Source organism: Chiloscyllium plagiosum, chromosome 9 (assembly GCF_004010195.1).
Source record: "Chiloscyllium plagiosum isolate BGI_BamShark_2017 chromosome 9, ASM401019v2, whole genome shotgun sequence".
Taxonomy (NCBI): domain Eukaryota; kingdom Metazoa; phylum Chordata; class Chondrichthyes; order Orectolobiformes; family Hemiscylliidae; genus Chiloscyllium; species Chiloscyllium plagiosum.
This window is the reverse complement of record NC_057718.1, coordinates 104,387,819-104,411,768: the sequence shown is the minus strand read 5'-3', so window position 1 is coordinate 104,411,768 and position 23,950 is coordinate 104,387,819. Positions and strand designations below refer to the sequence as shown.

The following is a 23,950-nucleotide window of genomic DNA, read 5'->3' as shown; positions in this document are numbered from 1 at the left end:
CAACCCCAGGGCATCAATGTGGACTTCAACAGTTTCCTCATTTCCCCTTCCCCAACCTCACCCTAGTTCCAAACTTCCAGCTCAGCACTGTCCCCATGACTTGTCCTACCTGCCTATCTTCTTTTCCACCTATTCACTCCACCCTCTCCTCCCTGACCTATCACCTTCATCCCCTCCCCCACATTGTACTCTATGCTACTTTCTCCCCACCCCCACCCTCCTCTAGCTTATCTCTCCACCCTTCAGGCTCTCTGCCTTTATTCCTAATGAAGGGCTTTTGCCTGGAACATCGATTTTACTGCCTCTTGGATGCTGCCTGAACTGCTGTGTTTTTCCAGCACCACTCTAATCTAGACTCTGGTTTCCAGCATCTGCTGTCCTTGTTTTTATCTTCCCCAGCACCGGCCCATTCGGCAGCTTTCCCCCAGACCAAGTAAGAATGTTAGTGAATGTTAGACGGGATTTTATTAGAATTGAAAATGGTTTATGTCATCCTTATCAAGACTTTGTCAATTCCATTTTAATTCTGGATTTTTAAATTCCACCAGCAGTTGTGGTGGGATTTGAACCCATGTTCCCCAGAATGTTAGTCCAGGCCTCTGCATTGCTAGTCCAGTGACATTACCACTACACCACTGTCTCCCCAGTCTGCATATCAATAAAGATAAAACAAATCAATCACGTTGCACGTACTCTTGTGGCTGTGTTGTTATAAAACTCTGTAGATATTCCGTCTGATTTAAAGTTGATCCAATAGCCTGTTGTGAACATTGGTCCTCACTAACTGCTTGGAGCCAGTTTTGAATGTTCTGACATGCTCCTAACACTTTACAGATGTGGCCTAGTTTTTCAAATCTGCTCAGAATACCCTAAAAATTCTAACCAGATTTTAACCTAAACTTAAAAGTCTCATTCTGTCATCAAAGCCCTTTTAATTTTGTACAGATTATTTGCATGGGGGCAGGTTGGGGGGTGCGTAGAGGAACCTCCCAGTCGTCTACTTCAACATGAGGTATCTTCATTGTTTCAGGATTCTGAATCAACCTGTCTCTCCTTTCCCTGTCGAACAAAACCACAATTTAAAATGTGTCCTCCCAGAAAGCATAGGTTTAGGGTGAGAAGGGAAAGATAGGGGGTAAATTCAGAACAGAAATGCAGAGACATTTCTTCAGCCAGAGAGTGGTGGGCCTGTGGAATTCATTGCCGCAGAGTGCAGTGGAGGCCGGGGCGCTAAATGTCTTCAAGGCAGAGATTGATAAATTCTTGATGTCACAAGGAATTAAGGGCTACAGGGAGAATGCAGGTAAGTGGAGTTGAAATGCCCATCAGCCATGATTGAATGGCGGAGTGGACTCGATGGGCCGAATGGCCTTACTTCCGCTCGTATGTCTTATGGTCTTATATAAGGGACCCAAGGGGCAGCTTTTTCACGCAGAGGGTGAGCTGCCAGAGGAAGTGGTGGAGGCTGGTACAACTGCAACATTTAAGAGGCATTTGGATGGGTATATGAATAGGAAGGGTTTGCAGGGATATGTGCCAGGTGCTGGCAGGTGGGACTAGATTGGGTTGGGATATCTGGTCGGCATGGACAGGTTGGACCGAAGGGTCTGTTTCCATGCTGTACATCTCTATGACTCTAAACCTGAAGCTGTTTTGGATTAAAGCATCTTTGTTCCGAGTGTGTGGAAGATGGCTCCAACTGAACGGCCTGTACTGTGATCCATCCAATGGTCCACGCGCCAGATCAGAGTGGTGAGCCCTCCTGACCACACTGACCATCCCTGTGCAGTACTGCCAGAGGGCCCACCTTTCAGATGAGATGTTGATCCAACATCCCGTCTGCTTACCCACACGGGATGTAGCGATTCCATGGTCTCACTTTGAAGTGGAGCCCAGGAGGATCCTGGGATCCATTATCCCTCGATCAACATAACCAAGTCGCGATCAGCTGATGGTTATCATGTTGCTCCAGTTTGCTGTCTGCAAACTGATTGCAAAGCACTTTGGTGCATTCAGTATTTGTGGGAGGTGCTATTTAAATGCAACTTTCTTAAATACGCATGTGGAGTGTGACATTCCATGATAATGTGCTTCTTCCTGGTCTTTACCTGTGGTAGGCTCAGGAGTGTCACTGGAGGGGTGCAGGTCTGTACGAACTGCGATAAATCTGTTGTTAAGTGACGGGGGAGTGAGGCTGTCATATTAGTGAGGGTCCTCTGGCAGAGAGGGGACAGCTGGCTGGCTTGGTGTGACATGTTGAGAGTGTGTTGCTGGAAAAGCGCAGCGGGTCGAGCAGTATCTGAGAAGCAGGAGAAGAGCTCCGGCCTGAAATGTTGACTCTCCTGCCCCTCGGATGCTGCCTGACCTGCTGTGCTTTTCCAGCAGCGCACACTCAACTCTGATCTCCAACATCTGCAGTCCTCACTCTCCTCGGTGTGACATGTGGTTAGTGTCCTTCCTGACCATCCTTTAATCATCACCATTAAACATCATCCTTACTGATTAAAAAGCACAGCAGCAGTCCCCACCTCCTCCCTCTCAGTGTAACAGTGTGTAAATAGTGCTACAAATACACTGAGTTAGTGGCAGACATTTATCTCTGACACTGACATTGTGCAGCACGGTACAAATCACTAAAGCTGGGTAATATCTGCAGGCTGAGCAACATTATTATTTGGAAGGGGGTGCCTGGAGTGAGTGTTAACTTTCGAACAGTTCATGTGGGTGTTATTCTTGTCAATCCACTTCCCATCCTCCAGCCAGCGCAAGGTACAGAGCGCCTGAGGATGGGTACGTGTGTTATGTAGAAACCCCAGGGTATGAGTGCCTGGTCTCTGACACCGTTTCCATTTCTCTCTCCCCAGCAACATGTCCTTGTGTGAATCATGGCCTGAACATCCAGCCTGAACCCTGGCCTTACCAAAAACTTACTAAAACACTCCAAGAATTCAAGAGTCTCATCCTCAGTGGCTGGTCTCTTAGCAACCAACTCCACCCCCACTCCCTCTCCAAAAACCCCCAACCCTCTCAGGCACCTTCTTGCTCTCTGTCTCTCCTCTTCTCTTTTCCCCCCACCCCCACCCCAACAAACTTCCCAGCAGGTACCGGGATAGGGTCACAGCAGGGGTTTGGGGGGGTGGGGGTTGGGGTGGAGGTGAGCAAAGAGGAGTGTTTGGACAGCGCTATATCGGTGGAATGACCAATACTTCCTGGCCATTCCCAGGTTGTGAGCTCAGCTGATGGTTGATCCACCCTACAGGAATATGTTCCCAATCCAACAGGGTCCATTAGTACTCGGATACTGGTTCATGTGACCTGTTCTCAAACAGGAGCCATTCTCCTGCGATGTGAGTGACTGATTTCACTGGGTCCCCTGCATCTCCTCTCGGAGTTCAGTCCATCTGTAAGCAGGGTCTACCACCTGAACCTGTCCTTTCCTAGGCAAGGATTGTTTGAATTTGTCAGTCAGTTATTCCAGCAGTCAAACCTTCGGTCATTACGACAGTTGATACCCAAGCCCCGACATTAAAAATTAATCTGTCTCTCGGAGTCCTGCTGTCTGAATTGTGTCTGGTTTTACTCTGAGTGGACCAGCACCTGTTATTTCCAACTCCACTTGTCGATGACCTCAGCCTGGTCTGTGTTAGGGATTGGTGTTGTTTGAACTCTGTGAAGCAGTAGCTAATTCAGAATGAAGAGTTGTGCCAAGTTTGGTTTGGTTTTGGTTTTGGTTTTGGTTTCTTCAATAGTCACCCAGTCCAGCCAACTGGGATCTTCGCTGTTCAGTCTCCCCCTCCTCTGTTCTTGTCATCGGTTTGATTGGTTTGTTCTGTTCCCTGGGGCCTGTGTAATCTTTTGTGTTCTCGACCCTGTTGTCAGACAACACTTGGCTTTGAGCTGTGAAGTGATTTTCTTTCCTCTTTAATCACAAAAATGAACTTGATATTCCTGGGGATCTGACGGACCGACCTGGGGATATAATCCTGGGATCTGACGGACCGACCTGGGGAGATATTCCTGGGATCTGATGGACCGACCTGGGGATATAATCCTGGGATCTGATGGACCAACCTGGGGAGATACTCCTGGGATCTGATGGACTGACCTGGGGAGATATTCCTGGGATCTGATGGACTGACCTGGGGAGATATTCCTGGGACCTGATGGACCAACCTGGGGAGATACTCCTGGGATCTGATGGACTGACCTGGGGAGATATTCCTGGGACCTGATGGACTGACCTGGGGAGATATTCCTGGGACCTGATGGACCAACCTGGGGATATACTCCTGGGATCTGATGGACTGACCTGGGGATATACTCCTGGGATCTGATGGACTGACCTAGGGAGATACTCCTGGGATCTGATGGACTGACCTGGGGAGATATTCCTGGGATCTGATGGACCGACCTGGGGATATAATCCTGGGATCTGATGGACCAACCTGGGGAGATACTCCTGGGATCTGATGGACCAACCTGCTCTAGTTATATTGATTTCTTTCTGCACCATCCCTAATTGCCCTTGAACTGCTCGGCCATTTCAGAGGATAGTTAAGAGTCAACCGCGTTGCTGTGGGTCTGCAGTCACATGTAGACAAGACCAGATAAGGTAGGTTGATATCATTTAGGGAAGCAAATCAATGAATCATTTTTGATGGCGAGACATTCTGGTTGTAATCGGTGATAGTTTCATGGTCATGGTCACTGAGACAGACTAACTGTCAATGCTAGATTGATAGAATGTAACTTCCACTGGCTGCCCTGGTGACATTTTGAAGCCATGTCCTCACAGCGTTAGCCTCAGGCGCCTCCATTACTGGTCCAATGAACCCATGAATCATTTTCTGTGTTGTGTCTTCAATGTCTGTTTTTGTTTTGTATTGGAGTTAAGCGCAGTTCCAACCCTTGTGTGTTTCATTGCCACCCACCACCACCTCTTGTTCTTGCAAGGTTTTGTTTTGTTAATATGTCTCTCCCATAAAGAACAAAGAAAATTATAGCACAGGAACATGCCCTTCGGCCCTCCAAGCCTGTACCGATCGAGATCCTCTATCTAAACCTGTCGCCTATTTTCTAAGGGTCTGTATCCCTCTGCTCCCTGCCTATTCAGTATCTGTCTGGATACATCTTAAATGACACCATTGCGCCCACCTCCACTGGCAACACATTCCAGGCACCACCAACTTCTGCATAAAGGTCTTTCCACACGTATCTCCCCTAAACCTTTCCCCTCTTGCCTCAAACTCATGACCCCTAGTAATTGAGTCCCCCATTCTGGGGAAAAAGCTTCTTGCTATCCACCCTGTCTGTACCCCTCATGATTTTGTAGGCCTCAATCAGGTCCCCCATCAACCTCCATCTTTCTAATGAAAATGATCCTAATGCACTCAACTTCTTCATAGCTAGCACCCTCCATACCAGGCAACATCCTGGTGAACACCCTCTGCACCCCCTCAGAAGCATCCATGTCCTTTTGGTAATGTGGCGACCAGAACTGTACACAGTATTCCAAATGTGGCTGAACCAAAGTCCTATACAGCTGTAACATGACCTGCCAACTCTTGTACCCAGTACCCCGTATGAAGAAGGAAAGCATGCTGTATGCCACCATGATCACTCTATTGACCCATCTTCCCGATGCACTCAATTGAAGCTAATTTTCAGGGTCCTGCATTGTTGAGCCCCGTCATTGCCGAGTTGGTGTGTAGGTGGCTTGCTGTGATTGTCTCTTGACAGTTTCAGAATCCGCAGGCTGTGAGATTGAGGTTTTATCAATGATTCCTAAACGCTATCCATCTCCTGGCTGCATAGCCTTGTTCATCTGGACTGGGCTGCTCTGGAGCCTGGCTTCCTTGTGCTATCTGAACATGCCATTTGTTCCAAGTCTCTCCCTGGTCTTGGATTTCACTAAAACTGCAGACTTTCCTGGTTGGGTTCCTGTCTTGACTAGCCTTATCTCCTGCTCCAGTTCCATCGTCAGCTCATTTCCCCACAGATAACTGTTAACCTCTTGCAGTGATTCAACTTGGAGCATATTTCAGGCTCTGGGAAGGGGGCAGAATGAGAAAAGAAATCTTGGCGCATCAACCAAAGGAGGTNGGGGGGGGGGTCATGGGGATCTGATGTACAAAATCCTGAGAGAGTCACAGACAAAATAGATCATGAGAATCTTTTCCTCATGGCAGATGTATCTAAGACCAGAGAGGCAGAAGTTTAAGGTGAGGGGTAAATGGTTTAGAGGGATCTGAGGAGAAGTTTTTTTTCACCCAGAGGATGGTAGGTGCTGCCTGAAAGGGTGGTGGGGCCAGGTACTCTCACACCATTTAAGGAGCAGCTGAATTTGCCCTTAAAATGCCAGGGCACAGTAGGCTATGGGCTGAGGATAGGTAAGTGGGAATAGTGTTGTTTGCTGTTTGTTGGTTGGTATTGACATGGTGAGCTGAAGGGCCTGTTTCTGTGCTGTCTGACTATTGTATTCTACCCAGGTTTTAATCTCAAACCTTCCAACTCTATCCTTTACTGCTCTGACTTTGTTCCTTGCTTTGAGGTGAAATTTGGGAAGTGATGAGGGTAACTGTTGGCAAACGTTAACAGCTTCTTTGCTTAGGCCTTGCTGTTCAAAGGTGCAAGTAGAGGGCCTCAACTCTTGGGCCTTGTGTCACTTGACAATCTACAGCTCTTTATAACTTCAGGTCAGCGTCATTTAATTTTAATGCTGTCCTAAACAGCTGGCTCCAGTGAATGTGAACAGGAAGCTGATGGATTATCACTAAAATAAGCTCTCTTTATTCAATAACGTCCTTCAGGGAAGGAAGTCTGCTGTCCTGATCCGGTCTGGCCTGCGCCAATTCCAGTCCCAGACTATTCTGCTTGACTTTCTACTGCCCTCAAGTGGCCTAGCAGACCATTGCAATGTATTTAGTTGCTGGAGTAATTCAAGTGGAACTCATTGGCAACACCTGAAGGCACCAAAGGTTGTCTTTGTCAATGATGCCCACACCTGAGGACCCTCAGAAAACAATCCAACTCTCTTTCCCATGTCTTCACTTTGATTAATTCCATCGATAGTAAATTTTCGGCCTAATGTAGTCCCTGCAACAGACTGTGTTCAGAGGATTGCCTTGTCACAGTTTAGCTGTGGGATCTGGCTCTGTACAGGTACAGCACGAATGGACTCCTGACGTGTGGCTGTGAACCTTGCCTATGCAGTTGGCTCTGGTGAAATCTGCACCGTGTTGTGGTATGTCAGTAGACTGGGTGGGGACTGCTCAGCCTACACTGCTCAGAGTTTGATTAACCTGCAATCCTGGAATCATGTCGACGTGCTTCTGACTCAACTTTTATCTTTGGTACCTTGAACTCCGTGCATCGTCCTCTTGGCATCCCCTGTCACAAAGCAATATTCCAGGGCATCACCTTGCCTCAGACTTTTTCTCCAAGATCGATGAAGATGGGCTTTGAGTGAACTGGATTTAAGTCTGACATGGGAGTAGGAGAAGGCCATTCAGCCCCCTGAGCCAACTGCACCGTTCTAGCTCATAGTTCATCATCTACTTCAACATCATTTTCCCCTCTATCTCCATATCCCTTAATGTCATTAGTATCGAGTCGATCTCTATCTTGAAATTACTCAATGAGTGAGCTTCCACAGTCCTCCGAGGCAGAGAATTCCAAAGACACTCCCCGCTCCACGTGAAGAGCTGTTTCCGTATCTGAGCGTGAAATGGCTTCTCTCTTATTCTGACTCTCTGTCCCCTGGGTGGAGACTCTGTTCATGCCCAGCCAGGGGCATGCATCTGCACTGTACAAAATTTGGAGGATTTCAGAGATCACCTTTCATTTCCGCTAGAATCCACAGGATACAAAGCCTAACCATCAGCATTTTGGTTGTGCCATGTGGGTGTGTATGTACAGAGCCTTTTAACGAACACCCCCACTGTCAGTGTTTACCACTGGAATCTTCACTGGACCTCGTCTATCTGCTCTCTGGATTCTCAATGCCTCACTAGAAAGTGGGGGCTTACTCCTGTTCCTTCATGAATTTAGGGGGGAGTTTGAAAGAGGCTGTGCCAGGCGTATTATTTTTGTGGATGAGATAAATCATGAGGCTTCCTCAGGCCCCAGCACCCCACATCAGCTGCCTGTAACCTGTAAATAGTCACATAATGAGGGGATCTTTTAAATCACCAGTCTGTTGCTCAGCTAAATATTTATCCAGAAGTAGACATTTTTAAACATCCCAAGCCAGAAAGGAAGAAATATCAATGCATGTATAGTTAACTCGTTGGAAATCTGGGGATCATTTATCAGATTCAAAGGTTAAGTTTTGTTGTCATGCAACAGAATCTGTCCCTGTCCTAGAAATTAGCTTCTACTCCAGTCTTTGTAGAAAAATGACTTGTAAATACTGTCTTAAAATCATGCAAATAACTTGTATTTATTGACTTTAATTATGAAGATGTGTTAACTGGGATTTTAGTTTGGAGAATGTTGGCTGAGCTCTTTGAAAAACCACTTTGCAAACATAAAGCAAAGGAGACCGGTTGCACTGGGGAGGGGGAGCAGAACCTGTTGCATTTGCAAATAACACTTTACTGGAATCACTGAATCTCCAGATCTGTCCAGGAGATGTCCCAATCCAGTCTGCAAGTGTAATAAAGTTATTGGATTTGAACAGAGTCTGAGCTAGCTTGCTTTGGGAAGTGTGGCCTTTTACTTTAAAGACTTGGTCAAGTGAAGGCTTCCTAAAGGAACATTTGGAGCCTACACCACTGTGTCCCGAAATGCGAATTCCGCCAGCTTTAACTGATCCGGAAGGCTCTCCAGTGCCAACAGCTCGTAAGCACAATGCCTTTGGCCAGCTGCCAGTATTTGGGGTAGTCTGTGAATAATTAATTTTATTTGAAATGGGCCATTCCTTGACCAGAGTACTTTTTAAAACACTCCAGGCTTTGTGAGTGAGTGAGTGTGTGTGTGTGTGAGTGTGTGTGTGTGTATTTGAAAACAATTGTTGTACATATTCAATGCTTAAATCTTTTACTAACCATAATATCTTCGCTTGATTAGCAGTAAGCTCACTCTTTACCTGTTACTGAAAGAACCTGGTTGCCTTTGTTCTGATTTCATGTCCCTTTTTAAATCAAACATTGTTTGCCTTCCCCCAATGGCCACAGTTAACCCACCGCTCCCCCCCGCCAACACACCATGCTTGGTCACTTCCCGGGCAGCAACGATGGGCACGGTCAGTCTGAAGTTCCTGGGAGCTGGTAGCGCGCTGCGCTTGTTGTAATAGGCCTCCCCTGCAATGGGGAGAAAGTGAGGGCTGCAGATGCTGGAGATCAGAGCTGAAAATGTGTTGCTGGAAAAGCGCAGCAGGTCAGGCAGCATCCAGGGAACAGGAGAATCGACGTTTCGGGCATAAGCCCGAAGAAGCTTGATTCCTGAAGAAGGGCTTATGCCCGAAACGTCGATTCTCCTGTTCCCTGGATGCTGCCTGACCTCCCCTGCAATGCACTGGAAGTGATCACTGACCAATGAGTTAATGATGCTGATGGCCTTGGAGGTGATGCCAGGGTTTGGTTACCGAGATCTATTTTATTGATTGAAATCTTCAGAAACCAATCCACAGATTCACTGCCTTGAGATCCCCGCACTCCCCAAGAGATGTCATTGGACAAGTAATGGAGAGATCTAGCTCTCGGAACGTGTTCAAACCCACCCACAACTTTCACATTCAATTAACTCATCACTTTTTTAAAAATGGAATTGAAAACTTGTCTCTAATGACGGCCAGTAAAACTACCATCAATTGTTGTAAAATCCCATCTGGAACATTGATGTTCTTCAGAGAAGGAAATCTGCTGTCCTTACCCAGTCTGGTCTACATGTGACTCTAGATTTGATGATGTTGACTAGGCAACTCCTCCATTCAAGGGCAGTTAGTGATGGTGGTCTTACCACTGGCCCTCACATCCCATGAAGGACTTTTATTTGTAAATATTGATCTGTTTTTTTTGAGCAAGTTGCAGATGGATCTGCTACCTTAGCCATTTGCGGACTCTGGGTTGGGCAATAATCATTTGCCAACAGCTGGAACCCCCTCAGTGTGATCCAATCCTGTATCTCTCAGATATTGGACTCGGTGTTGGTTATTCCTTCTGTCGGTAATCCTCGATCCAAGAACCTCAGGAGGCTATTTGCCATCTGTCCCTCAACACGGTGCAAGGCCAGATGATACTACAGGCAGGCAGCCGAAAGTAGAGGAGAAGTTGCCAGTTTAATTGTCCTTTCCCCTCTGCATGCATTGATTTAGTAAAGCTTTTGATTTCAATAAATTTTCATGTTGTTTACTTTTCAGGAATGGAACTATCAAATCAGGATTCCTATATATTATGTAAACAAAATCTGAACTTGTATTAAAACTATTGTCAGTGACTGATCAAATTTGTTAAATGTATTTATGTGGTTGTACATTGCCAATGTCTCTGCAATCTGTCAGTGTTCTGCCTTCATGCAGTATAAATTGGTGTTTCCCTTGAATGAGTGTTCTTGTGATATGTCCTGATGCATGCAAGATGAAAAGCTTTGACAAAATGTGGCCTTTTTCTCCCCCAGCAAAGCTCACATGAATTATTCTGAAGCATTTTAGAGTGAATTACTGCACAGGCCTTTAGCGGCTGGCATCAGGATGTGTGATATCCTATTTAAGGATTGCTTTCTCTGAATTGACTATCAGATCCTGACCACAAGGGGAGTAAGCCAGTTTTATTTCTCCAGTGTTGGTGAAACACATGTTAGGACATGTTGTCTCCATACACAACGTTTCATACAGCACTGAGGTGGCACGATTGAAAGCAGATGGAACTACAGAGAAAAAATTAGTCTCACCAGACCACTGCCACACACACCACAAAAACTTTGTTCCCATTTGTAATGACTGTGGCATTTATAAAGCTCTGTTACATAAGAGGCTGGTTTAAATGGAACTCTGTGAAAAGGCGTGGGGCTGTGGCCAGTATTTCCTTTTATAGTTCAGATGTCTTATTTCCATCGCTGATCTTACGCGATCAGCCCTGCCCCCCTCCTACTTCAGGCATCCCTCCTTGTGGGAGAGACCAGAACTAGTGGGCAGTTTAAAACAAATAAAAGGGGTTTCCTGTTTACGATGAAGATGTGAAGAATGAATTCTGAGAGCCATGAGTCTTTGGGGCATGCTTCCCCACATAGCGGGGTTGGGGGTGGTGTGGGGGGAGCTCTCAGTATTCCCATAAGGAGAGCTTCCTGTGACTTGGCCAACTCATGTAGCTATTGGCAGATTGTAACTCTGCTGTGCTTAAAACCCCTGGAGTCTGAGTGTCCATGCTGCTCTCATTGAGATGGCAATTCTGAGTGATCACAGCAACTGGGATCCCTGACAGCGTGCACACCAGGGGGAGGGGGACAGACTCCATGACCTGGGTGGTCTGCCCTCAGCCCTGGGGCTGGTCTGCATTAAAGCACTCGCATTGAAATTCCTGAGGACCCCCACCCTGCCTCAACCTTCCGCCTGTACCGCCTGCTGCTGTATCCATGGCGATGTTAGGCAACCAGGTCAGCTTCACTGGGTCGTTGAGGGCACCGCTTCGGTCACCCCTCTTCAGAGGGCAACATGGAGCTATACCGTCACCACGGCAACACAGTGCCACCCTCATACACCCCAATGACAGGCCCCAGTGATTGGAAGATCACTCAATTCCTCAGTGACAGGTCCTGCCATTGGGCGATCACTCGATATAATCTCCTGTGAAGCTTGTAGTCAGTCTCGGGGCTGAGTGCTATGAGGGGACTGCAGCAGGTTCAGTCACTAACCAGTGTGGGACAGGTCACCCCTAGGCACAGTGTGACTCCAGGCCCCATTCAGAAATACAGTGGATCAGAATGGCCTTCTGTGCTGTTCCAGGCAGACTGTGTGTTAACCAGCTGACTGACTGACTGTCTATCTACAGCTGCTTCTCTTTGTCAACGTGGGGCATGAGGGAGAGTGTGATTTACTCACTCTGACTTCCTCTCCCCTTTCCTCCCGTACAGAGGCTGTGCACATTCCCACCCCCCCACCCACTCACTGGGTGTGTAAACTCAATTTAGCATTGCCCCCTCCCCCACCCCACCCTTGCCAGGGTTGGTTACCCAGGTAACTGTAATTATAGATTACTGGAAAGTATTCACATCCTGCTTGTTTTTTCTAAACTGCATTCCCATTGCTGGTTACCAGTTGTTCCAGCTTGTCTTTTGTGTGTTTTTATTTTTCACTATCCAATAAAAGCCGTTCTGCCGGCTCACAACTAGAAAAAGGAACCATGTGGAGCGTGGTTTTATCGTTTCTGGTGATCTGTCAGTTTATGGTCAACCAATCCCCTTCCTCAGGGCCACGTATCATTGCGATGTTGTCGGCTGGGAGAGAGGCAGAGAGACCCGACCGACCATTAGAGAAATGTGTCTGAACCTCTACTAGGAGTCCAGGAACTCTGGTGACAGAGGGAGGGTGTGAGTGTGGGGATGGGTCATGCTGTGTGGGAGGGATTGGTGAGAAAGGAAGGGTGGGGGTGAGAGACAGGGTGAGGCTATGTGGGTGGGTGACGTGCTGAGAGCATCAACCTGAGGATGGGCTCCATTTCCTCTGCAAGGGCACTGCTGAACAGGAGGAATTCTCTGATTGTGTGGGAGCGTTTTCACAAAATATTTTTCCTGGAATATAACAAACCCATTTCTATGTAGACCATGCAGTCATTGATGAAAACAGCCAGTGGACATTGATCTGATTTATGATTAAGTGGTTTAGGGAGATTGAGGTTTGGCTTGGAGCTGTCCAGAGAGAGACAGAGAGAGGGTCCCTCTGTACCGAGTCTGCTTCAAGCCGCAGTTCCCTGTATTTAATCAGAGTTATAAAACTCCCTTCAAGCCCATGCTTCAACTCAGTGTTAGAGCTGAGAGATTTCATTATTCTCCAGTTCCCCATTCCAAAGGCTAACTCATGACACAATTTGGACACAATTGATGTGTTGATTCTAAACTCTGTGAAAATGAAAGGTGTTTTCCAGGGGATTGTGGTTGGTGGGGTTGAGTGGTTGTTATTCTGGAGATTAAAGAGTTAAATAAATTAGGAATCGCCTGATACACTTCCAACCTTCCGTTAAACTCTGTGGTATATCTTTAGGAATATGACTCAGCATCCTAATGTGGGTTTGAACACAATAACCAGTTGTGAAATATCGCATAATGTATTCCATAATGTATCACATCTGAATCCATTTGGAGGTATTTGTTGTGGGGCTGACATGAGTTATGACTGAGTTACTGACTGAACTGCTGGCTGACTTTCTCTCTGTGCTGACCAGTTCTGTCCTTGATCTCTCTCTCTCTCTGTAGGCAGCCACAGACAGCTCATCAAACTCATCGAACAGGAAGGAGCAGGCAGTCCGAGCACTCAATCCAACAGTCAGTGACCCTCAGCACATGCTCTGTACCTTGGGGTATGCCCATGATCACTACAGTCCTGACCACTGTCGCCTGGAGCAGGTGAGAAACAATAGTCTCGGTCCTTACCCGGGTCTGTTTAGCAGCACCAGATAGTGAGCTCTCCTCTACCTGAGAACATTAGGGGGGAAAGATCCCAGCAAAATGCATCACACAACGATGTTTTAATATAACAAATATTTAACTGTCTTTAAAGGTTAGATAGGGAGGGACTCAGCTGAGAGACCGAGTTTGTGAAGAGCATTTTAAATGGTGTCAGATGTAGAATGTGCCACAATTCAATCATATTTATTCTGAGAGACACCCTCTCCATTCCTACCACCTGCCAGCTTGGTTTGTGCTTCTAATTTTCTTTGACTTTGTTCTCAGTGATTTATAATCAAGAATTACTGTATTGTTCCAAAGCTATTCTTCTTCCCCCCCCCCCCCAGTGTGATGGCTAAGCAGCAGTGAGTGAACTTTCACCATCAGTTTCTGGGCATTCAGATATTCAGGAACAGCTCTTTAGACGTGGGTAGTTTGTCAGACTGGGGAAAAGGACTGAGAATTGTTCCATGTGATTTTGTATCACAGCTCAGTGTCATGTTCCTTTCCAAATTGGCTTCTGTTTCATAGTTTGGATGGCTCTGGTTTTTGAGAGCTCTATGCCGATGCAGGGGAGCTGAGAATTGGTTTGTCTTCAATGGATTGTTGTGATATGGGACCCACTGCTGCCTGAAGGAGCACAGAAAATGGAAATTTCAAAAGGGGGTCGGGGAAATACCTGAACCAGATAAATCTGGAGGGGTGTGTATGTGTGAGAGAGTGAGAGAGACTTGCATTTATAGAGCACTTCTCACAACTTCGGGCATTTCAAAGCGGTTTAACATAAGTGACGTACTTTGGAAATGTAATCGATGTTGTAATTTGGCAGAGTGTGGGATTGGGATTAACTGAATAGTTTTAAAAGGACCTTTCACTGACTAATGGGGCTAAGCACCTCCCACTGTCTTGCAAGATTCTTGGGATGTTATACAGCATGGAAACAGGCCCTTTCCCCCCAACTCGGCCATGCCGACCAGGTATCCTAAATTAGACTAGTCCCATTTGCCTGCATTTGGCCCATATCCCTCTACACCTTTCCTATCCATGAACCTTTTGTGTCAAATCTTGTTCCAGGACAACAACAAACAAACTTGGTTTCCTTTGAATTAAAAATACTAAACGTTCGAACCACCCCATTTCCTGTGGACTATGATCTCCAAGGCCTGCCAAACTAGGGAGAAGCAGAGTTCAGCTTTTCCGGGCAATAATCTCCCAGGTGGTTGAAGGATTTTGGGATGCAGTGTGATTTGCAAGCTATTCCAAGCTGACTTTAGCTAGCATCCGTTACTAAGCATTTGATACACAGAGCTTTACTTGTTGCAGTGTAATCCCAGAGCAGACTGAGTGAGTAAAGCATTGGCGTGTCTTCAGCTGCCTCATGGGTGATGTTGGGATTGTTTTTGTACAGAATGTATCTCATTCCATGTTGTTACAATCCCAGCTGATGGTAACAGTGGACCAATCCAATTCCAGAAACCTGGCTTGATGGATGATATGTTTAAAATGTTTTTCGTTAGTGGTTAATCTCTGAAACATATTGCCATGAGGCTGTAGATGTTCTTAAACAACAAGACATAAGTTTCTTACACAAAATAAATAAGCCATATGTATTTGTTAGAAAAACTTTAACGCAAGCATCAAACCAAAGTTTCAACCTGTTTTCCAACACTGCCTGTAGGAGACTTAAGTTCAGAGAAGTTACAACCCCTAACATAGCACTTTATGTAACTGATTCCTTACAGTTTTTTCTCAAGGTTTGTGGAGACAGTTTGTACCGTCATGAACTCATCACAAATCCGAGAGCCTAAACTTCTGATGTTCTAATAACTCATGAATTTCATCTCCTCCCCTGGCCTGGTCGGTTCTATTGAAGTGACTGCCCAAGCTCCATCTGGGAGATTATCCAACACCTGCTTCTGAACTCAATTTCAGATTCTTCCGAACTGAACTGAAAAGTGGCCTTAAATATACTACCTCTACCTGTCATAAAATCAACAGGATAAGCATCTTTCCGTTAACACCGCAGGGGTCTGTAGCCCCCTGCTCGCTCTCAAATGCTGAATTAAGGTCACTTCCAGGATATAGTTTTTTATTTCACTAAAAAACCCCATCAATCTGTCACCCCGTTTTTTTAAACATCCAGATTTCAGATATAACGATGATAAATATTACATTTTTTTTATCACAGTGTAGAAGAATTGGGAGGAATTTCAGCTCCTGATTATTCTATAACCAATCAGTGGCCATCCTGCATTCCTTTTCATTCTAGATTTTTGTTAGTGTTTTCGTAGATTTCACTTTAAACAAATCTTTCAGGTTTATTTGCAAAGTATTACTCCTCACAGAAACAAATTAACTTGCTTATCTAGACACTTAGAATCCCTCTGAGAAATCTGTCTGAGAGAACGAGTGAGTGAGGCTCCTGCAATTATACGGGGAAGATACAGGGGAGGCCACACCTGGAATATTGTGCAGTTTTGGTCTCTTTACCTGAGGAAGGATGATGTTGCTGCAGAGGGAGTAAGGTTAACCAGATTGATTCCTGGGATGGTAGGGCTGACGAATGAGGAGAGGTTGAATCGGTCAGGATTATATTTGCAGGCGTTTAGAAGAATGAGGAGGGGGGGGGGAATCCCATAGAAATCTTTATAACTCCAACAGGACTAGACAGGGTAGATGCAGGAAAGATGTTCCTGATGGTGGGACAGCCCAGAACCAGGGGTCAGAGTTTAAGGAAAAGAGGTAAACATTTCCAGATTGCAGGGAGGAGAGATTCCTTCACCCAGAGAGTGTGAGCCTAAAGAATTCACTGTCACAGAAAACATTTGAGGTAAATATAGCTCTTGTGGCTAAAAGAATCAAGGGATATGGGGAAGGAGAACCGGATTAGGGGACTGAGCTTGATCAGAGATGGAAATGTGTTGCTGGAAAAGTGCAACAGGTCAGGCAGCATCTAGGGAACAGGAGAATCGACGTTTCGGGCATTAGCCCTTCTTCAGGAATCTGGGCTAATGCCCGAAACGTCGATTCTCCTGTTCCCTAGATGCTGCCTGACCTGCTGCGCTTTTCCAGCAACACATTTCCATCTCTGATCTCCAGCATCTGCAGACCTCACTTTCTCCACTGAGCTTGATCAGCCATGATCATATTCAATGGCAGCGTATGCTGGAAGGGTCCAGTAGCCTACTCCTGCTCTTATCTTCTCTAATTCCATAGAATTTGTTTTTTTTTTAATTTGGGAAGGTATTTGACCTCTGTCAGTAAGCACCCACAGCCAGTTTCCTTTAGAATTGCCAAATGGTTGAATGTGACTGTCATTTCTGTTCAGTAACAGTCAGTGTCCAGGCTGGTCAGTCTCACTTCGGGGGGTGGGGGGGACTTATTGGAATTCTGATGGACAGAATATTTCTGCACTTGGAGAGACATGGATTAATCAGGGATAGTCAGGAAGGCTTTGCTAAGGGAAGGTCACATCTGACAAATCTGATTGAGGTTTTTGAGGAGCTACCCAGGGTGTTGATGAGGGTGGTCAACAAGGACTTAAGAAAGGCTTTTGATAAGCTCCCTCATGGCAGACGGATGAAGAAAGTAAGAGCCCACGGAATCTAAGGAAAAGTGGCACATTGGACCCAAAATTAGCCGAGAGGCAGGAAGCAGAGGGTGGTGGTAGGGGGGTGATTCTGTAATGGGAATTCTGTTTCCAGTGGGCGTTCCACAGGCCTCAGGGCTCTTGGTGTACATTAACAATATGGACAGAAAGGTAAGGGATATGATTGAGAAATTCACAGATGACACGATAATTGGTGGGGGGTAAATATTGAGGAGGGTAGCTGTAAACTACCGGAGGATATCAATGGACTGGTCAGCTGGGCAGGAGAGGGGCAAATGGAATTCAACCAGGAAAAGTGAGAGGGATTACCCTTGGGAAGGGCTAACAAAGCAAGGATTTACACTCTGAATGGCAGGAGCCTGGGAAATCCTGAAGATCAGAGGGAGCTGGGTATCTATATCCACAGATCCCTGAAGGTAAAAGGGCAGGTGGTGAAGAAGGCAGATGGCAAACTTGGCTCGATTAGCTGAGCTGTGGAATACAGGAGCAGGGAGATTATGCTGAAACTGTATAAAACACTGATTTTAGGCTCAACTGGAATACCGTGTGTCGATCTGGTCACATCCTCATAAGACGGAAGTGATTGTACTAGAGAGAAGTGAGGAGATTTACCAGGATATAAGGGTCTGAGCTATAAGGAAGGATTGGATAGACTGGGGTTATTTTACTTGGAGTAGTGAAGATGAGGAGGGGACCTGATAGAGGTGTGTAAGATTATGGGTAACAATAGATAGGGTCAATAGGAAGGCAGGTTTTTCATTAGCAGAGGGATCAATAACTGAGGACGGAGATTAAGGTTGAGATGAGATTTGGACAAAAATGTTTTCACCCAGAGAGTGGTATAGGGGACTGGAAATGACTGCCTGAGGGGCAGGTTGAGTCAGAAACTCTTGTAACATTTAAGCAGGATTTAGATATTCACTTCCTGTTCCATTGACTTCAGGGCTATGGGCTAAAAGCTGGAAAATTGGATTAGTGCAGTCAGATCTTTGTTAACCAACACGGCCACACTGGGCTGAATGGGCTCCTTCAACCAGCGCTGTAAACAGCTGAGTCTGAGACACATGAAATGCATGTTCCGAGAAAATTGACTGACCTATTAACCTGAAATGTGATACTGTATATCCTAATCTCTCAGTAGTCTATTAAAAAGGGATTAATTTTGAATTTTTGACACTTTTTTGAACAAGTGGGAAGTTTCAATTTTAACTTTGCTTAAATGTGACCCACTCAAAGATACAACATCACGCAATGAAAACGTGTTTTGTACGGGGAAGGTGTGTGTTATGGGACTTTGTCAGTTTCAGTTTTGCCATTTGACCTTCAAAACATGGACTTGGTAATGTTTTATCGAATGATGTTTCCATTAGAGAGGCAGTGCCCAATCAATAGTTTGTAGATGATCATCAGAAAGACCACTTAGTGGGAGAGAGTGTTCATTCTAACTTGCTGAATGTTCCTAATGTTTTGTTGGAAACTACACGATCCTGTGGTATACATTTTAAAACATTTCACGACAACATGCAGAATAAAACTATTAATGTGTTTGTTTAATATTTCAGTCTGTACCAAAACAACGTCATGTTAGTTTTCGAGACGATGAGGAGGAGATTGTCCGGATTAATCCTCGGGAGAAAACCTGGTTAAGAGAGAGATATGAGGACTACAGATATGCAGCGGTCCGTCCAAAATACACTGAGCACGCTGAGATGGACTCCTATGTGCATTTTGACAAAAGTGATGCTTCGAAACACAACTACAATTACCCTTATGTAAAAAATTCCGATTTTGGGCTTTGCAAAGATTTGAAAAGTAGCGTGGTGAAGGCTCAGCCCATGCCATCGAAATCAAAATTCCGGAGAAGGATAGACGATGGTGAACGGTCGCGGTGTGTTTACTGCAGGGACATGTTTAACCATGAGGAGAATGGGCGGGGTCAGTGCCAGGATGCTCCAGATCCCATTCGTGCCTGTATCCGGCGGGTCAGCTGTATGTGGTGTGCAGACAGTCTGCTGTACCACTGCATGTCAGACCCCGAAGGAGACTACTCAGACCCTTGTTCTTGTGACACGAACGATGAGAAGTTCTGCCTTCGTTGGCTGGCGTTGATAGCCTTATCCTTCCTTGCTCCCTGTATGTGCTGTTACCTACCCCTTCGCGCATGTTACAGGTGTGGCGTGACCTGTAGATGTTGTGGTGGGAAACACAAAGCAGTTGGCTGACTCGGACTGTGTCTTGCATTCAAGCCGCCGTTAGTTTAGGAAGCACATTTAATTCTGAAACGTTCTCAATTCAGTTACCATCGGCGACAGCAGTCTGAGGAATGTGACTCCCCCAATAAACTGAATCCTGTAACATCGAGAAACACTGAGGCTGTCTCTATTCTGCAAACATTACATGGAGCTGACTGTAATAACTGACTTTTCTACAAATGAATATATATGTGCGTGTATATATATATTATATATATTATATATATATTATATATATCAACAGAATGTCTCATGTTTATAATTTTTTGAAAAATGTAAGAGATTGAGACTGAATCATGTTTTCAAGGAGACTGGAGAGGAGGTGGGTAGGGATATCACTGGCTACAGTGTAATTGTCTGAACCTGCCGACTGAATGCAGCACTCACTGAGGAAATTGGGCTGAATGGTTCCTGCTTAATCACCTGAGACACTTAACCTGGAGTCAGGAACCCTCGATGACCTTGTTTAAGGAGCTGTACTAGTAAACATATACCACAGCACCATGCTGCTGTTACTGTATGAAGCCAAAATAATGCTGTTTGTTAAATGCACCTCAGTATTTCAACAAACACTGCTTCATGGCCAACTGTGGGCATTGTCATCCTGAACAAAGTTATAAAATAATGAAACTTCGCCTCGGATTTCATACAGTTACCCAGCCTTAAAAGATTGCCCCACATTGTTTTAAGCATCAGTCCTACAGTAGCGAACGTTTAAATTGGTTTTAATGTAAAATTATGGATTTTAATTTAAGTTTTTTTTTATTTATTTGGGATCCTTGATGCAAGTTCTCATTTTTAACACAAAAACAGTTCTCGACACACTAAAGTTTGTCAGATTACACTATCTAACTAAACTCCAAATTGCTTGTTCTGTATTTACACAGCAACATCACCATCTGCAAGGAGAGGGAGCACAGTGTGAGATCACTACAAACAACCTGGGGATAAAATGAGCTGCTTCCATTCTGGTGTCTGGTGGTCTGTGTCCGTAGGCCCAGTTTGCCTTTTGCAGGGAATGGGTTCAGCTTCAGAGATGGAATGGATCAGGGATATCAAAGGGGTCAAGTGCACTGTGTGAGAGCTGTGCACAAGATACAGCCTCCAAATTCAGGTCATTTTGCAAAATTTGGGAGGGGGTGTGGGGTGGGGGGGGGGGGGGTGGGGGAGGTGACTCCTGGCTGGTCCAAGTTACTTTTCTTTCTAAACAAACAGAACAAAAACACCAAGTGTCCTAGAAGATAGGAATACTCGGTGCCTTACCTGGTGTGTCATGTGGTTACGCTGGCTAGAGATGGCAGAGGGAAAGACATTTTCCTTCCAAATCGTAATAGCTCAGGTCATTAAGGGGAGTGAGCAAAACCTTCCAATAGAAAGCTTAAGCTTTGAAAAAATATTTTTATACCACAGCACAGGGAGTAGCCAATTTGTAAAATTTATTTGGAAGCGGCAGATTTTGTTTTAGCCTTGCAGCGTTGTACAATCCAATCCGTTATCTGAAGGCAGCTTTCAGGAATTGGTCTGCTGGAGCTGACATCGCTTCCGTACTGTCCCTCTGCAAAGTTAATTGCCAGTGCGTTCCACATCCTTCACCCCCACCCCCACTTTCCTCTGCTGCACCATAGCATCAGTTCACTTCCTTTCCGATAAGCTGCAGGAGCTGCACGTTGGGGATTTTTCAGCGAGCTGAAACCTCCCTCCCCCCCCCCCCCATTTCATAGCGGCGTTACTCAGTGCATTTTTCCCACTACTTGAGTTGTTGCATTTTCTATTTAAATTTGGAGGCCTCCAAAGCACAGACAAAATACTTCCTCGGGAAGAAAGGCAAGTTATGAAGCTTACTGCTAATTACCATTTGGCAGGACTGCTGTTGGATATCAATGCGTGATACAAGTGAAGTGTATTAAATTAACTGGACAATAATCCACCAGTATCGCAGTGTAAAAAGCATTACAACATTGAGCTGAATTCTCTAGTGGAAATATTTCCAAATGCAGCATTCGTTCAGCATTGTCTGCACACAGGTTTTCAAATTGTGATTTTACTTCTCTTGAGATCACTGTGAAGTCTTGACTACATTGGAACACAAAGCACAAACACAAGCTTAAATTGACACTAATCCTTTCCGAGATCCTGCAGTAACCCGGCAGTTCACTGGTTAAGGTACCTTGGAATCTGTTTCCACCAAGGCTCCCCATATTGTCCACTTTCACCTTCATTTATATATATATATATAGGCAGTTCTTGCCAAAAATACTGCAAATCTGTAAAATAAGGTAATCAGTTAACAGGGAGCCGCATCCAAGGCAATTCTCTTGTAAATAGTTTACCTGCTCTGGTGTTGAGCCTTCGATTTGGCTCTGAACAGTACAAGACAGTAGTCTGAGGTGGACGGGGAGACAAATCAAATTTATTTTTGTATCTGTGGGAAGAAAGTTAACCAAAAGCTGTTGGTGCACAGTCTTCAGCCATTGCACACCTTAATGGATGAAAAGAAAGTGCCTGCACTATTGTCTCTTCTGTAACTAAAACAAACTCTTGTATCAATTATTAGTTTTTTTTACAATAAGCATTTTTACCTCTGTGTAAAGAAAATATATCAAGTGTATGATGTACATTTTAGTTCTTCTATTTTTTTTATTGTTTCTAATGTGTATGATGTAATCCTTGCTTTCCAATACTATGTAAATACAAATACATCATTATCAAAAGTACAAAAGAATGGCCTGACCAGTACATAATTCTGCTACTTCCATGTCGTATCTTAACTATGTACCTTGGCAGATCAGATGACAATAAAATGAAAGGAACTTTGATGTTAAAATTGTTGTGGATGGTGAGTTGGGAAACTTGTTCAACAGCACGTCCTAACGATGGGTTAATGTGTGGTTGTGAGCTGGAGCCTATTATATTTTGTGCTGCGTCACTGTCAGAACAGCGGAGCCATGAGCTTTGGAAAGGCAGTCATCAGCGTGGTGTGTACCTTTGGGAACCCCTGCTTTTGTGGACTCTAACAATGGCAGAGTTGTGACCATTGGGCTTGATGAGTGCTTGGCTACTCCCCCTGACCACTATTTCTGTAAAGCCCAAAACACTTACCCTTCTCCTTCCCCTCGATCATTCTTCCCAAATGGCCCACCCCTCATCCCTCCTGCTTTAGGGATGTGTAACAGCCACTGAACAGATTGACTGAGAGACTTCCTAATCAATGCTCTGACAGCTTACAAACAAGCCAGACCTCCTCCCGAATGCCACAAGTAAAAACCGAGGGCGGTCAGTAGTTCTTTTAAGCAAGCAAGTCTTGCCTTTTGTAATACCACACCTTGTTTTGTTGCATTTGATCGGAAAATATACATCTTTTCTTAAATTGAAAGAATCAAATGACTAAAAATAAAAACTAAGCATTGCGGAAGCTTAAGTTAGAAACCAAAACTAGAAACTGCTGGAAAGGCTGAGGTCTGGCAGCATCGATGGAGAGAAATCAGAGTTAATGCTTTGGGTCTGGTTACCCTTCCTCAGAGCACACTCATTACCTCGCTCTGAGGAAGAGTCACCGAGCTGAAATATTAACTCTGGTTTCTCTCCATTGAGGAGAAAGTGAGGACTGCAGATGCTGGAGATCAGAGCTGAAAATGTGTTGCTGGAAAAGCGCAGCAGGTCAGGCAGCATCCAGGGAACAGGAGAATCGACGTTTCGGGCATAAGCCCTTCTTCAGGATTCTTGATGCTGCCAAATGACTAAAGCTGTTTCTCAAAAATTGGTGTAAACGTTTTGACTGTTTTTGGAATGTTCTTTCCTCTTTGTTTTGTTTTAGGTGGTGAACATTTTGTACGTGTCCTTGCTGTGGCTCTGGGCTGTGCGTGTCGCTAGCCAAGGCCATCCCCTGGTTCCTGTGTGCTTCGGGAAGGTGGTGGACATGGGTCAGGCCTTCTCTGGAGAATTTCTAAGGGATCTTCTCAGATGGTGAAGAAGTGGAAGTGAGAAATAGTTCAGTCATTGAGGAGCACCTTAGTGTCAATTTTCAGCTCTTCCTCCTGCTGGTTCCTGTTAGTTTTTTGAAGAAGTAACAAAGAAGATTGATGAGGGCAGAGCAATAGATGTGATCTATATGGACTTCAGTAAGGCATTCGACAAGGTTCCCCATGGGAGACTGATTAGCAAGGTTAGATCTCATGGAATACAGGGAGAACTAGCCATTTGGATACAGAACTGGCTCAAAGGTAGAAGACAGAGGGCAGTGGTGGAGGGCTGTTTTTCAGACTGGAGGCCTGTGACCAGAGGAGTGCCACAAGGATCAGTGGTGGGCCCTCTACTTTTTGTCATTTACATAAATGATTTGGATGTGAGCATAAAAGGTACAGTTAGTAAGTTTGCAGATGACACCAAAATTGGAGGTGTAGTGGACAGCGAAGATGGTTATTTCAGACTACAACAGGATCTGGACCAGATGGGCCAATGGGCTGAGAAGTGGCAGATGAAGTTTAATTCA

At 45.2% G+C, this 23,950-nt stretch overlaps 1 protein-coding gene across 1 annotated transcript in view; it reads left to right on the top strand.

Annotated features, from left to right (window-relative positions):
* LOC122553123 (sprouty-related, EVH1 domain-containing protein 2-like) overlaps positions 1–22,285 on the top strand; it is a 75,642-nt gene extending 53,357 nt beyond the window's left edge. The window contains exons 6-7 of the mRNA XM_043696677.1: positions 13,408–13,557; positions 18,772–22,285. Coding sequence (XP_043552612.1) covers positions 13,408–13,557; positions 18,772–19,431 — 810 coding nt within the window. The 3' untranslated portion in view covers positions 19,432–22,285. The remainder of the gene's footprint in view (positions 1–13,407; positions 13,558–18,771) is intronic.
* The last annotated feature ends 1,665 nt before the right edge of the window (positions 22,286–23,950 follow it).